Below are 13,122 nucleotides of genomic sequence, written 5' to 3'. Positions count from 1 at the left end.
ATCATTATCATTAGAATCAAGTGCCCTGTTTGGCTTAGCCAGCCTTGGTCCCCACAAAGCATAGCTTTCCTGGCATATTTCTAGAGCTTGTAACATAGATGGACTTTAGGCTCATAGGTCTTAAACAGAGACTTGGACTACAGACAGCTCACAGTACCAACAAAAGACTGGACTTTGCCAGACACTCTTTCTGAAGTTGCCTTGGTCCCAGGCCAGACAAATACTACAAAGAAGTTACTTTTTCCACTGGAGCTTTCAAACTTTGCTTTGTTCTTTTTGTTGTTTTCTGATTAGAGTAAAAGTTTTCAGAACAGAAAATACAATTTTTTTAATGCTATAGATATGAAGCAAGGGTCTGGGCTGTTTTTAAATTTTGGCACTTTCACAAAGAACAGTGAAAACAAGAAAGAGGGGGCCAAAATCTACAAAAGGTTAAAATATCCAGTGAGTATTGTCTTTACTCTCAGCTTGAAGTTCTTTAGTTTTATACTAAAGTCTGCTGTATTTCCTAGAAAATGATGTTGAAAAGCAAAGAGGAACATATCCCATTTCATTTATTGATTACGAATGTACCGTATTGAAAGTATCGGGAGTTTTAGAAGTAATTTGCACATATGGTGAGTTTATAGCCCCAGAGATCCACTGAGAGAAATATGAATGGCTAGGACATGTGACAAGCCAGGGCTATGATTCAGTCAGTGTTGTAGGCTAGATCTTGGACAATTATCTGCTCAGCTGCGAAATCGTGCCGAGTTGAACTAAGAATACCAAACGTTATTTTAGTCTTCTGCTATCCCATGATATAAAAAGCACTGTGGCTGAGAAAGTTCTGAGCATCCATCCAGAAACATCTTCCATGGAACAATCAGTAAATAATGTGCTTGAAAGATTAAATGTATTCTCTCTACAAAATGTTATTTTAGTATCCTTATGACTTCAGACTTATTTCTAGTTGTCAGCACTTGGTTGCCACAAATACGTTACTGTCCTAAAAATACAGTATATTTTCAAATTAATGACATAATTTTGTCTTCTTAAAATCTGATCTAAATAAAAACTGTACAGATAGATACTATAGATTTTGTTCTTATTATTGAGTGTCATGAAATTTTAAATTGATTTCTCAATATAAGTAAATAAATAGTGATTAGCAAATTTAGCAACCACTACATAGACCTGAGATGTAATGTCTGCACCACATCAGAAGCCAAGTGTTCATTGAATTATACAAGAATCCAAATGCTAAGCAGACTGATCTGCATGTATATTTAAGGAGATATATTTAAATAATGCAAATTTTCAAGGCAAGATACAGGAAAGAACAGAAATGAGAGTAGTTATTTTAGCGTTTCAATAAGAAATATGCAATAAGAGGTTTGAAACATTAAAAACATCCAAGAGCCAGTGGTACAAATGAAATTACATGTAATAAAGTCTTGATGAATCTGCAGCTGACTCTGCAGAAATTTTTAGCTAATTGTATCTCTGTTAAGCTTTCAGAAGGAAAACAAAACATAGGAAAACAAGTTTGTAATATTAGAGGCTTTCTTAAAACAGTAAAGTTTCACTGTCCTGCAAATGAGAACCTGGGTTTAAAATGATGCCCCTAGGTACTACATTAGCCTTAGCATCCAAAGAGCTATGTTGACTACTCATTTCTTATTAAGGCAGGAAAGAGAAATAACGCATTGTAGATTTTTCTTAATGGGATTGAAATTAAAAATGACTTTCTGGTTAAAGTTATTAACTAGACTTCAATTCACCAAAACACTAACTACTTGTGCTTCCTAGATAATTAAGCCTATGTTTTAAAGAGGACTCTTTTCTTCATAATCTTACAGGCATTAAATCCTAACAACTTTCTTATTTTTTAACTTATATATATATCTCAATATTAGCATGAGTAGAGTTAACCTGTATGAAAGAATTTTGTCCAAAAAATGCATTTGTTTTGTAATGCTTTGTTTCTATGCCAACGTTTCTTTGGTTATTCTGACTTGTTTGAGGGGAACGTATAGATGACTTTTGTTTTGCAGCAGGGCTGTCAATGCCTTTGGTTCACTTAGATCAATGACAAACTTGCTTAAGGGATAGGTGAAATTCAGCAGTGACTGAGGCATGAACCATTCACTGTCTCCCATCCTCCATCAGCTTGATCTGGCTAATTTCCCTCCATCCTGCTGTGCTGCTTCTGTGTCCTTGTGTAGGTGTTTGTCTCGTCCGTCTGATCTTGTGTCTGTCTTGTGCAGTTCTCCCTGCAGTTTCTTCCTGTGTGTCTGTTTGTAGATGAAGGGGCTGAGGATCAAGTGGGTCCTCTACACAGGTTTCCCAGCCATGAACCTGCCACCAGCGGGGAGAGGCGTAGACTCCTAGCCCCCTCCATCTCGGTGTCTGTGCCTGATGATGACCCTTACAATTCCGATGAGGAGTACTATGAGCATCCTTTGTTCAGCTCAGAATGGACCACCTCTAGTGTGCTCCCCAGTGTCACAGCGCAGAGTGCAGAGGCCCACTTAGGCCAGGAGAAAGGTGAACCAAGCATGGTGCCCTTTTGCTCCTCCTCCCTGGCCTGCAGCTTTGACCACCTGCATCATGTTAAGTGTGCCTTTATACAGGGTGGGAGGGACAGGAGCCTGTTTTCTCTGCATGAAAGTCAAGTTCCTATATAAGCTGAATCTATCCAAATGCCTTAACAATTTATATGAAAGAAGCCTTACTGGAGGCATGTGAGCACTTTCTTTTTCTATGTCATTGCTTCTAAGAAGGAAGGGAGAGAGAGAGAGAGAGAAAGAGAGAGAGAGAGAGAGAGAGAGAGAGAAAGCAAAATATATTCTATTGAAGTATGACTTCTTTCTGCTTCCTGCCAGTAATCAGCTGGGAAGAACATATTCTTACCCAAACCAAAGATGATGACCCTAAATATAATTTTTTTCCTCCTTAGTCATATAATATTACTATTAAATAGCATTAGCTTTATTTTTAAGCTATGTTATTATGATAGTTCTTTGAAAGAGAAAGACTGAAGAATCTGTCGCAAGCAGAATAAATGTTATGGAAAGAATTTATTTCCCCATATCATGTAATCATCTACAGAAACTACAGAGGCTTCCCCAGGTGACTAAATCTTGGCCCACGTCAGTAGAGATGGACTAAAATGAAGGAAATGATTCAAAGTCTTTGTCATTCTAGCCTTATAAAGCTCAGACTCAAGTATATAATTGGTTATAGTGAGGATAAAATAAGTAGGTGATGGGCTGCAATATGTCTCATTCTAAGTAGTTTTGGTGAAGAAGAAAAAGTACAGCTAAATATATTTTTGCTTAGGTGAAGAGTGTATTTCCAAAAGGGACAGTATTTAATATGAAAGCAGATAGTTCTAAAGCAATAAAGAATAAGCTTACAGCTCACTAACTGCAGGCATGATAATGAGCGTCTTCAAGGACCCTTTTGAAAACAGAGAAAACAAATAGCTCAGGCTCTAACCCATATTAAGTTAAACTAAGTTCTTCTAAACTTAATTTCTAAAATATGCAAGTTTCTAAATAAGGAACAATTGTAAGGAAATAAATACGATTTACACCAAATGAGAAAATGAAAAGCTAAAAAGCTACGGATTTGAAAACATGTAAATTAACTTGATTAAACTTTATCCAAAAAGATAACATTATAATGCAGTTATATTAAAATTCTTTTAACTGTAATCAAAATCTATGGCCTTACAAAAATTTTCTTAAAATAACAAGTTAGAATCTAAATTTTAAAAATGCTACTTACATATTTAAATTACAAAAATAAAAGTGAGCGCTAAATGTGAAGAAATAGATGAAGTAATTTTCTCTCTCTCTGTTTCTCTCTGAGGGTATTAATATTTCTTAAAAAAATGAAAATTCCTTTTCTTTCTATCTGTAGTCTTTCCCTCAGGGCTGTTTAAACAATGTACAATTATTTCATAAGAATTTGTAAGACTCTCATAAGAATTTTGTAAGAACTATAAAACAGCTTACATATTTCCCTCTAATTTCTTCAGTGACAAAATGGGATTTACTTATTTTTATTGACATTTCAAGTGTAAATGAGAAACAAATGAGTGCAATAACTCATGAACTTGAAAAGCTTGTCTTTATATCTTAAATGTTAACTTTTTAATGTGATATTCATGGTTTTGGGGGTGGTTGACTATTTGATTACCACTTAATTATCTTTCCTTGGTGATTTTGATTTGAATTACAGAAAGAAGACTGTACTACTAATGTGCATACTTTTTCCTTAGTGTCAAAGAGAATTATGCATGAACTGCATTACTGATATTTCAGGGAGTTAATATAATAGTTGTGTCCCAGAGGTAGACTTTTGTAAATAGATTTAAAATTTACCTTGACTTTGTTTTTAACTTATTTTACTTTATTTACTTCTTGAAAATGTTCATTTTTTCCAACATCATATAATGCAATGAAACTATCGTAACTTGACTTAGATAATCCCTTACCTTGGAAATGCTAAATAAATTATATTTTAAGCAACTTTGGTGGACTTTGTTATAAAACTGTTAAGGTAGTTGGTTGGATATTTTTTTGAGGCAAAGCTTTTTTTATTCCCAAAGATTTCTTTAGCAAAATTTGCACATTTTAAATAAAGCAGTTGGGAATTCTTATGTAGGGGCTTCCTGCATTGGCGAAAACAGCACATGTCTAACAAATTTTAAGGCTTTTTTTTTCAGTATATCAGTACATCCATCTTTTCACAACCATCTGTTATCCGGCAGCACCATCTCTTATTTCCAGCAAGCTTTCCACATGCGTGCAACTTACTGCCGTTTCCACTAGGGTAATCAATCAATACAACGCTTTCAGCTCTCAAATTTTAAAATATATTGCCTTTTAATGAGACTTTAAAAGTCATCACTATTAGCAGATTATACATCATAGTTTTCCAACCAGTACATAATATATGTTGCATAGAATATTAATTTGTTTATCCAAATGGCAAAATTTAAAAAACAGCTGAGGTCTTCATGAAGTCATTCTAACAGAGCTGAAAGTGTTCCTTAAGTAATATTTCTGTCGTTTCATGTATTGTTCTGTGGTCATGATGTCAACATCTCTTTCATTCCTAAGAAGAAGAAACGCTAGAGAGTCGGATGGCTGAGGAAGAGAAACCTGCTGCTCTTCCTGAGAAAGAGTATGGGGCTGCTAAGTCCTCAGAGCAACCCACGGGCCTCAGTAAGGGCCAAGTGGAGTCTAGTGCGGAGGCCCAAATAGATCCTGAAGAAAGTGCCCCAGCAGGGGCCCCACATGAGAAAAGTGTAAAAGAGGTCAAGGAAGTGTCTCCAGAAGTAAAAACCCCTTCCTCTGCCGGGGAAGGTGTGTCTTTCTCAGGATTTGCATGTTTTGTTGCAAATGGTCTCTCCAGTGGCTTACCAACCTGATGCCTTTCCAACGCTATTTTGCTATTTCATCGCTGGGTCGTCTTACAAAATAACAAGTCCACTGTTGTAGGCTTCATGTGCAGAGAGTGTGGCTTGCGCAGGTGCCATGTGGCAGCTTGGTCTTACAGTGCTGTAGCTGATTCCTGATTTCCTTTGCCATGATACAATACGCTTTGCAGCCAGGCTGATGATGCTATGTGAGCTTCTTTTTTTGTTTTTTCTCTTTTTTTTACCCACCCCCTCATCTCAAATGTTTGCCAGTCACATTGCTAATACATGTATATTTTTGTTTTTATTTTGGGGACAGCAATTCATATGCTTTTATTTCAAATCGTACAGCTGGATTTTGGCACATCGAGGCTTAAATGGTAGAATTGTTTTTGTTTGCAACCAAAATGTGCTATATATTTTATGCTTCAGTAAATACTGGTTTGATTTTCTTGAGCTCCTGCTGATGCTTCTCATATCATTTTCTCCCCATGGCAGCCAACCTTCTGATCATCCCCATATCTCTTGAGTTTTCATTAATCTAACCTTTATTAGAAGTTCATAAACTATTTTTTTTATTGTTACAACAGGACACATAAGTAGATAAGGTAATGATAATCCATACACTTGCTCTTTCAGAGGTGGTTGAATTTTATTATTTTTCCCCAAATCTTTTTCAGATAACTACATTTAATTATAATGACCACAGTGAAATACCTTTGACCTTAAAACACAAGTGGGACAATAAAACCTTTTGGATTGTTAAATAAATAAAAATTAAAACGTGTTATCTAATTTTTGCAGAGCACCTCTAAAGTCAGTACTAGCCAATGCTTCACCAGTTGGTCATGTTTCAAGGAATGAGGTGATGACCATGGGAAAAAACTTATTTCAATAGTTGTCTCGTTTGAAAAATTTGTTACTCACTTTGCCCCTGCCTTTTCCCATATCAACAGTATAATTCAGATTTTCTTATATCTGTCATAAGACTAAGTAATTATTAGAAATTTAAAATTTTAAATATGTGATAGAAATTGGCTTGTACATTATTAAGTCATATCATATAAAATTGATAGCAAATATTCACTTATATTTCTGAAATTTAATCTCAGATGAATTCTAAAAATTTATGCCAGTAACCTGTGGATGCCTAAAGAATTGGTCCTGACATTTGTTGATCAAGTTAACTGAAACTATTAACATTATATCATTGTGTATTACTTGGCCTTCACCCATAGCCTACCAATTCATTTTTAAATGACAAAACCATGAAAATGTTCAGTAGAAATCAATTCGTATCTATATTGAGTCCTTACTATATATCCTTCTGTACCCTAACATTAGCTACTTACTCAATATTTGAATTTTGTTTCTTCTATAATACCCATCACATAATGTTTAGGAGAGACTGAAAAACAAAAAAAGAGAAAAGAGTATCCAGAAGTATACTGTTCTTACAATTCCTTTGCACATTAATTTACAACCAGAGTTCATTTTAGTAACAGTACACATATATCTCAGTCCTGACCTTTTCATATTGATTTTTACATGGGTAGCATGCTTGCATGTTCCATATTTTTCTTTTTATTCTCCCATTCACTTGTCATTTCAAAATGTAACTTTAAGCTTATTTCCTGAACGCTCTTGCCTATTATTTGTTTAAAAATCAACCCGATTACTTCAGATTTACTTACAGCCTCGAAGATGGAGTTCCATGATCAGCAGGAATTGACTCCCTCTGCAGCTGAGCCTTTAGACAAGAAGGAAAAGGAGTCAGAGAAGCAAAGTAAGCCTGGTGAAGACCTTAAACATGCTGCCTTAGTTTCTCAACCAGAGACAACTAAAACTTATCCTGATGAAAAGGACATGCAAGGCACAGAAGAAGAAAAGGCACCCCTAGCTTTGTTTGGGCACACTCTTGTTGCCAACCTGGAAGACATGAAACAGAAGACAGAACCAAGCCTTGTAGTACCTGGCATTGACCTCCCTAAAGAGCCTTCAACTCCAAAAGAACAAAAAGACTGGTTCATCGAAATGCCGACAGAAGCCAAAAAGGATGAGTGGGGTTTAGTTGCTCCAGTATCTCCTGGCCCGCTGACTCCCATGAGGGAAAAAGACGTATTCGATGATATTCCAAAATGGGAAGGGAAACAATTTGATTCTCCCATGCCAAGTCCCTTTCAAGGTGGAAGCTTCACTCTTCCTTTAGATGTCATGAAGAGTGAAATAGTTACAGAAACATCACCCTTCGCCCCTGCCTTTTTACAGCCAGATGACAAAAAATCTCTGCAACAAACCAGTGGCCTAGCTACTGCCAAAGATAGTTCTGAAGTTGAAGAGCCCCATAAGGATAAACCTGACAAAATGGCAGAAGTACCATCCTCAGAGGCAATGACTTTACCCAAAGATGCTCACATTCCAGTTGCAGAAGAACATGTCATGGGGAAAGTCTTAGAGGAAGAAATGGAGGCCATAAAACAAGAGACTGTGCAGCAAAAAGATACTTTCACCCCTAGTGGACAGGAACCTACACTTACTGAAAAGGAACCTGAGCTGAAGCTTGAAGAAATAGCCACCATTTCTGACAAAGAAGCTGTTCCAAAAGACACTAGACCCCCAAAACTTGCAGATGAAGAAACAGGCATAATCCAGACCTCCACAGAGTATACTTTCTCAGAACAGAAAAGCTACGAACCTACCACAGATATGTTGAAACAGGACTCATTCCCTTTAAGTTTGGAGCAAGCAGTTACAGATTCGGCTGTGACCTCTAAAACACTGGAGAAAGCCATGACTGAACCATCTGCATTAATTGAAAAAAGCTCAATTCAGGAACTTTTTGATATGAGAGTCGATGACAAAGATAAGATTGAAGGAGTTGGAGCTGCAACATCAGCTGAGCTTGACATGCCATTTTATGAAGATAAATCAGGAATGTCCAAGTATTTTGAAACATCTGCCTTGAAAGAAGAAGCAACAAAAAGCATTCAGCCAGGCAGTGATTACTATGAACTGAGTGACACTAGAGAAAGTGTCCATGAGTCTATTGATACCATGTCTCCCATGCATAAAAATGGTGACAAGGAATTTCAAACAGGAAAAGAATCCCAGCCCAGTCCTCCAGCACAGGAAGCAGGGTACAGCACTCTTGCACAGAGTTATCCATCTGATTTACCTGAAGAACCCAGTTCTCCTCAAGAAAGAATGTTCACTATTGATCCAAAAGTGTATGGAGAGAAAAGGGACCTCCACAGTAAGAATAAGGATGATTTGACCCTCAGCAGGAGTTTAGGACTTGGTGGTAGGTCTGCAATCGAACAAAGAAGCATGTCAATCAATTTGCCCATGTCTTGCCTAGATTCCATAGCCCTTGGATTTAACTTTGGTCGGGGACATGATCTTTCTCCTCTGGCTTCTGATATTCTAACCAACACTAGTGGAAGTATGGATGAAGGGGATGATTACCTTCCAGCCACCACACCTGCACTGGAGAAAGCCCCTTGCTTCCCTGTAGAAAACAAAGAGGAAGAACAGATGGAGAAAGTAAAAACTACTGGAGAAGAAAATACTCAAGCGGAGACGACATGTGAGTCTCCTTTCCTAGCCAAAGATTTTTACAAAAATGGTACTGTCATGGCACCTGACCTGCCTGAAATGCTAGATCTAGCAGGCACAAGGTCAAGATTGGCTTCTGTGAGTGCAGATGCTGAGGTTGCCAGGAGGAAATCAGTACCATCCGAGACTGTGGTTGAGGATAGTCGTACTGGCTTGCCCCCAGTAACTGATGAAAACCATGTCATTGTAAAAACAGACAGTCAGCTCGAAGACCTGGGCTACTGTGTGTTCAATAAATACACGGTCCCATTGCCATCACCTGTTCAAGACAGTGAGAACTTATCAGGGGAGAGTGGTTCCTTTTATGAAGGCACTGATGATAAAGTTCGAAGAGATTTGGCCACAGACCTTTCACTGATTGAAGTGAAACTGGCCGCAGCTGGAAGAGTCAAAGATGAGTTCAGTGTAGACAAAGAAGCATCCCCACCTATCTCTGTTGACAAATCAGGACTGAGTAAGGAGTTTGACCAAGAGAGGAAAGCTAGTGATAGGCTGGATACTGTACTAGAAAAGAGTGAAGAACATGCTGATTTAAAAGAATATGCCAAGAAAACTGAAGAGGCTGGTGATAAAGAAACATTTGGATTAGGAGTAACCTACGAACAAGCTTTGGCCAAAGATTTGTCAATACTAACAGATGCATCCTCTGAGAAAGCAGAGAAGGGTCTTAGTTCAGTGCCAGAGGTAGCCGAGGTGGAACCATCCAAAAAAGCAGAACAAGGTCTGGATTTTGCTGCCAACAAAGTTGTCCAGGGTCAAATAGATGTTAAAATTAGTGACTTTGCACAGATGGCTTCAGGGCTAAACATAGATGCTAGAAGGGCAACAGAGCTAAAACTTGAGGCTTCACAGGACATGACTCCCTCATCCAAAGCACTGCAGGAGGCAGATGCATTTATGGGTGTTGAGTCTGGCCACATGAAAGAAGGCACCAAAGTTAGTGAGACAGAAGTCAAAGAGAAAGTGGCCAAGCCTGACTTGGTGCACCAGGAGGCTGTAGACAAGGAGGAGTCCTATGAGTCTAGTGGTGAGCATGAAAGTCTCACCATGGAGTCCCTGAAAGCTGATGAGGGCAAGAAGGAAACATCTCCTGAATCATCTCTAATTCAAGATGAGATTGCCATCAAATTGTCAGTGGAAATACCTTGCCCACCTACTGTTCCAGAGGCTGATTTAGCTACAGATGAGAGAGCTGATGTCCAGATGGAATTTATTCAAGGGCCAAAAGAAGAAAGCAAAGAGACCCCAGATATATCCATCACGCCTTCTGATGTTGCAGAGCCAGTACATGAAGCAATCGTATCTGAACCAGCAGAGGTTCAGAGTGAGGAAGAAGAGATAGAAGCCCAGGGAGAATATGATAAACTGCTCTTCCGCTCAGATACCCTTCAGATTACTGACTTGGGTGCCTCAGGTGCCAGGGAGGAATTTGTGGAGACCTGCCCAGGTGAACACAAAGGAGTGATTGAGTCCGTTGTGACCATCGAGGATGATTTCATCACTGTAGTGCAAACCACAACTGATGAAGGGGAGTCAGGGTCCCACAGCGTACGTTTTGCAGCCCTAGACCAGCCTGAGGTGGAAAGGAGACCATCTCCTCATGACGAAGAAGAGTTCGAAGTAGAAGAGGCAGCTGAAGCCCAGGCAGAACCCAAAGATGGTTCCCCGGAGGCTCCAGCTTCCCCTGAGAGAGAAGAGGTTGCACTTTCTGAATATAAGACAGAAACCTATGACGATTACAAAGACGAGACCACCATTGATGACTCCATCATGGATGCTGACAGCCTCTGGGTGGACACTCAAGGTGTGCATTATTATTATTATTATTTTTTAGTTTTCTACTTCCAACTCAAACACAATAACTTATGGGAATTTTTTTATTTAAATATTTTAAAATACCTCTATCTCTTTATTTTGCATTTTGTTAAATATATAAAGGATTTTGTACACTTGTTACTAATGTTTTCACTGTTGTTGTTGTTGTTGTCATGATTTGCTTTGATCCACAGATGATGATAGGAGCATCATGACAGAACAGTTAGAAACTATTCCTAAAGAGGAGAAAGCTGAAAAGGAAGCTCGGAGATCATCTCTTGAGAAACATAGAAAAGAAAAGCCTTTTAAAACTGGGAGAGGCAGAATTTCCACTCCTGAAAGAAAAGTAGCTAAAAAGGAACCTAGCACAGTCTCCAGAGATGAAGTGAGAAGGAAAAAAGGTTCATTTAACAATCACTTCTTTGAAAATGTTTTTGAAGTAATTCATTATTACTTTTTTGCAGAAAAACTGCCTAACAGTGGTAACTAATTATTTATAAAAGTTTGTTCGATTTTGCTCCAAGTGTTTATTTTTTCCTGATGGTATGCTTTTTGTGTTTTCTTATTCATAGCAGTTTATAAGAAGGCTGAACTTGCTAAAAAAACAGAAGTTCAGGCCCACTCTCCCTCCAGGAAATTCATTTTAAAACCTGCTATCAAATATACTAGACCAACTCATCTCTCCTGTGTTAAGCGGAAAACCACAGGTGACTGTTCAATTCTGCAATGTGACTGGCAAACATAGACATGTATTTTTTTTTTAATCTCATTACTGTAGCAGCTTCTTCATTTTGTTTTTCTTCCAAGAATTTCAGCAGTCATGAACAATTTTGCTATTAAGTGTCTTGTATCATTATTCTTTTTTCCCCCTTCCTTACAGAAAAGGTCATGACCATCTGTTTCTTTGTCATGCTCAGACATAACAGTGCGTGATTGTATCTTGGCATTGTGCTCTAGTGTCACGTTCTGGGGATTCCTATTTTCATTCTGTGTGTTTGGTTAGACGATGGCGATGAATTTAACCGTGGTATGCATTCTCATTATTTTGCGTATTTATCTCTTTCATGCTTAAACTCATAAATATTTGTCCTATTTTCTACATTGTTACTGCCAAATCTGTTACTGATGTTGATGAATTTATTGAAAACCACTAAGAATATGCAGTGATTTAGATATTGAAAATGAAAAGCAAGCCAGGAAGTGAAATTGTGGTTTGCAAAATTACTTTGCTTTAGCTGAAAAGAAAAAAAGAAAACAAATTTTTCTGGTAATTATATCAGATTTTATTCCTCATATCCAAAATCAGCAAGGTTTTTACTTTACTGCACTGCATCTCTCAGCTGACATGTTTGTCATGGGGACTTTCTTAAATATGTTGGATTCAAAATGTTTGACTTTTCTACATAATTCAGTATTCAAAAATTCTAAGATAAAACTCTCCCTTTTAGGAGGAATTTAAGTTAGAAATAAACTTCAATTTATCTTTACTTTGCTACCTACTTATTTTGCTTCTTCAAATACATATTTTTTCCTAAGTTTATAAAACTGGTAAAACAAAGGAATGAAACACGTTGGAAACCATCATAAAAACTCCTACAAGTATCTGTAATGCCAACTTTTTTCTAAATTTCAGTGCAAAGTATTTATTTTATATGTTTAAGTATACTAGGATAGTCTTACCTTACAGTATATTTTATTTTAGCGTTTATTAAGTGGCATGCTTGTAGTCTACAAAATAACAGATTGCTAAATCAGAAAGGAATATTTTTCTTTCCATTGTACATCATAAATGCTTCTATATAAATTTTTGGATGATATTAAAAATTCAGAGGAACATTAGCCTTTGTGAGAAAGAGAAAATCAAGGTAACTGATGTTTTTATTTTAGCCATTAAAAATTCCAAGTATTATGTATTTGTGTTCTTCATCTAGAAATTATATCATGTGCTTTCCTTCAAAAACAAGTATCTAAGGCAGGATTTGAAAATGGAAGGTTTATATATACACACACCTTGTTAAAGCTTTAGGGTGAAGAATATCTCTGAAGCTAGAAGTTAGGAATTAACATGATATACCTCAGTTCATTTTCTCAGGATTTTAGCTTCATTAAACTTAATAGCAAATTAATAGCTTCATTAAACTTAATAGCAAAATTGCTTGGGCAAGCAGAATCTCCTGATTTAGCATAAAAGCTCTATAACCTACCTGAAAGGATGAAAGATGTCATCAGGACTGTGGAATTTTAGATAAAATGTAAAATGGTTTATTTACACGTCATTG

At 37.2% G+C, this 13,122-nt stretch overlaps 1 protein-coding gene across 43 annotated transcripts in view; it reads left to right on the top strand.

Moving 5' to 3' along the window:
* The window catches only part of MAP2 (microtubule associated protein 2), a 299,602-nt gene that overhangs the window by 253,669 nt on the left and 32,811 nt on the right, over positions 1 to 13,122 (top strand). For 13 of the 43 annotated variants that reach the window (XM_074399103.1, XM_074399100.1, XM_074399101.1 and 10 more), the window contains 4 exons: positions 5,115 to 5,360; positions 7,098 to 10,832; positions 11,038 to 11,244; positions 11,416 to 11,550. The exons of 5 other annotated variants lie outside the window; for them this stretch is intronic. In XM_074399103.1, coding sequence (XP_074255204.1) covers positions 5,115 to 5,360; positions 7,098 to 10,832; positions 11,038 to 11,244; positions 11,416 to 11,550 — 4,323 coding nt within the window. The remainder of the gene's footprint in view (positions 1 to 5,114; positions 5,361 to 7,097; positions 10,833 to 11,037; positions 11,245 to 11,415; positions 11,551 to 13,122) is intronic. 25 more of the 43 variants (XM_074399112.1, XM_074399111.1, XM_074399120.1 and 22 more) reach the window with 7 other exon arrangements.

This window comes from Saimiri boliviensis, chromosome 5 (genome assembly GCF_048565385.1).
Source record: "Saimiri boliviensis isolate mSaiBol1 chromosome 5, mSaiBol1.pri, whole genome shotgun sequence".
Taxonomy (NCBI): Eukaryota; Metazoa; Chordata; class Mammalia; order Primates; family Cebidae; genus Saimiri; species Saimiri boliviensis.
The sequence above is the reverse complement of the archived record's forward strand: the minus strand, read 5'-3'. Positions and strand labels throughout refer to the sequence as shown.